Here is a 1319-nt window from a genome sequence, read left to right on the forward strand (position 1 = left end):
AGCAACTGACGAGATCGTGTGATCGTGGCAGTTGGCTCCATCATGGAGTGGGCCACGTCACGGCGTCCTCTATGGCCGGCGCGGTGCTGAACGCCATAAGTACAAATTTTCTTGAAAACCCTATTTTCTTGGCGTTTTGGCTCGTTTATTCACTAAAGGCTCCGAAAGGTCAAGAATCCTGAAAACAAAGAAAATACAAGCATAATACGAGAAAATGATAATAAAAACTAAGGAAAACATGTGATATTCGAGCCAGAAACATAGTGCGATTCAGTGTGATCATCACACTCGAAACACTTAACCGAACTCTTGTTGCATTCATCAGCGTGATGTCCTTCAACATCACACTTAAAGCACTTGATCTGAGCACTAGATCCTTCCCCACTTGGCTTTCCACCAAAACCAGTTTTCTTCTTATTATCATACAGTTTCTCATGATATTGTCCTTTCTTCTCAATGATAGCCTTGTAGTGAGAAGCATTCTCCCTACTATACTCATCATAAATCCGGTTCTTGTTAATCAACTCCGCAAAACGAGAAATCTGTTGATAACCAACCGCCTTCTTGATATCAGGTCTCAAACCATTAACAAACTTCAAACACTTAGATCGTTCCGCATTCATAGTATTGAAGTGAGGACAATACTTGATAAGCTCTTGAAACTTTGCAGATTACTCTTCCACAGTACCATTTCCTTGCTTCAACTCAAGGAATTCCACCTCTTTCTTTCCACGGAAATCTTTCGGAAAATAGTTTTCCAAAAATGGACCGCAAAAACGATCCCAAGTAACCTGAATACCTTCCTCATCAAACCTCTGAGCCATATTGCCCCACCAATCCTCAGCTTCCTTCTCTAGCATGTGAGTACCAAACTGCACTCTCTGAGCATCAGTGCAATTCATAACTCGAAAGATCTTCTCAATCGCTTTCAACCAAGCTTGAGCCTTATCCGGTTCATGCTCTCCCTCAAAGGTAGGAGGATTGTTCTTCTGAAACTTCCCCAAAGCACGATACTCATCATCATCACCATTCCGATTTCCAGCATTAGCTTGAGGAAATTGACCAAGAGATCCAACCAACATCCTCAATGCATCAACAATGGCATCATCATTCCTTCAGCAACCATCGTCCTACGACAACCAACAACCAAAACAGACAAAACAATATCGACCGTGTCAGATACACAAATCTAATACAACAGGAATAAAGACATTAACGACTCTGACCAACTAGTCGACCATGCTCTGATACCACTAATGTAACACCCATTTTCTAACCCCAAATATAACATACAATCTCAGAGTAATCATGCATAAGGA

General features: G+C 41.5%; 1 protein-coding gene across 1 annotated transcript; it reads right to left on the reverse strand.

Moving 5' to 3' along the window:
* Nucleotides 1-227: 227 nt before the first annotated feature.
* Nucleotides 228-1082, reverse strand: LOC131658809 (uncharacterized). Its single transcript, XM_058928063.1, has 2 exons — nucleotides 879-1082; nucleotides 228-593 (listed from the first exon to the last, which is right to left on the reverse strand). Exons 1-2 carry the CDS (start codon nucleotides 1080-1082, stop codon nucleotides 228-230), a joined length of 570 nt encoding a protein of 189 aa, XP_058784046.1.
* Between the last annotated feature and the right edge of the window lie 237 nt (nucleotides 1083-1319).

Source organism: Vicia villosa, linkage group LG3, assembly GCF_029867415.1.
Source record: "Vicia villosa cultivar HV-30 ecotype Madison, WI linkage group LG3, Vvil1.0, whole genome shotgun sequence".
In the NCBI taxonomy this organism is placed as follows: domain Eukaryota; kingdom Viridiplantae; phylum Streptophyta; class Magnoliopsida; order Fabales; family Fabaceae; genus Vicia; species Vicia villosa.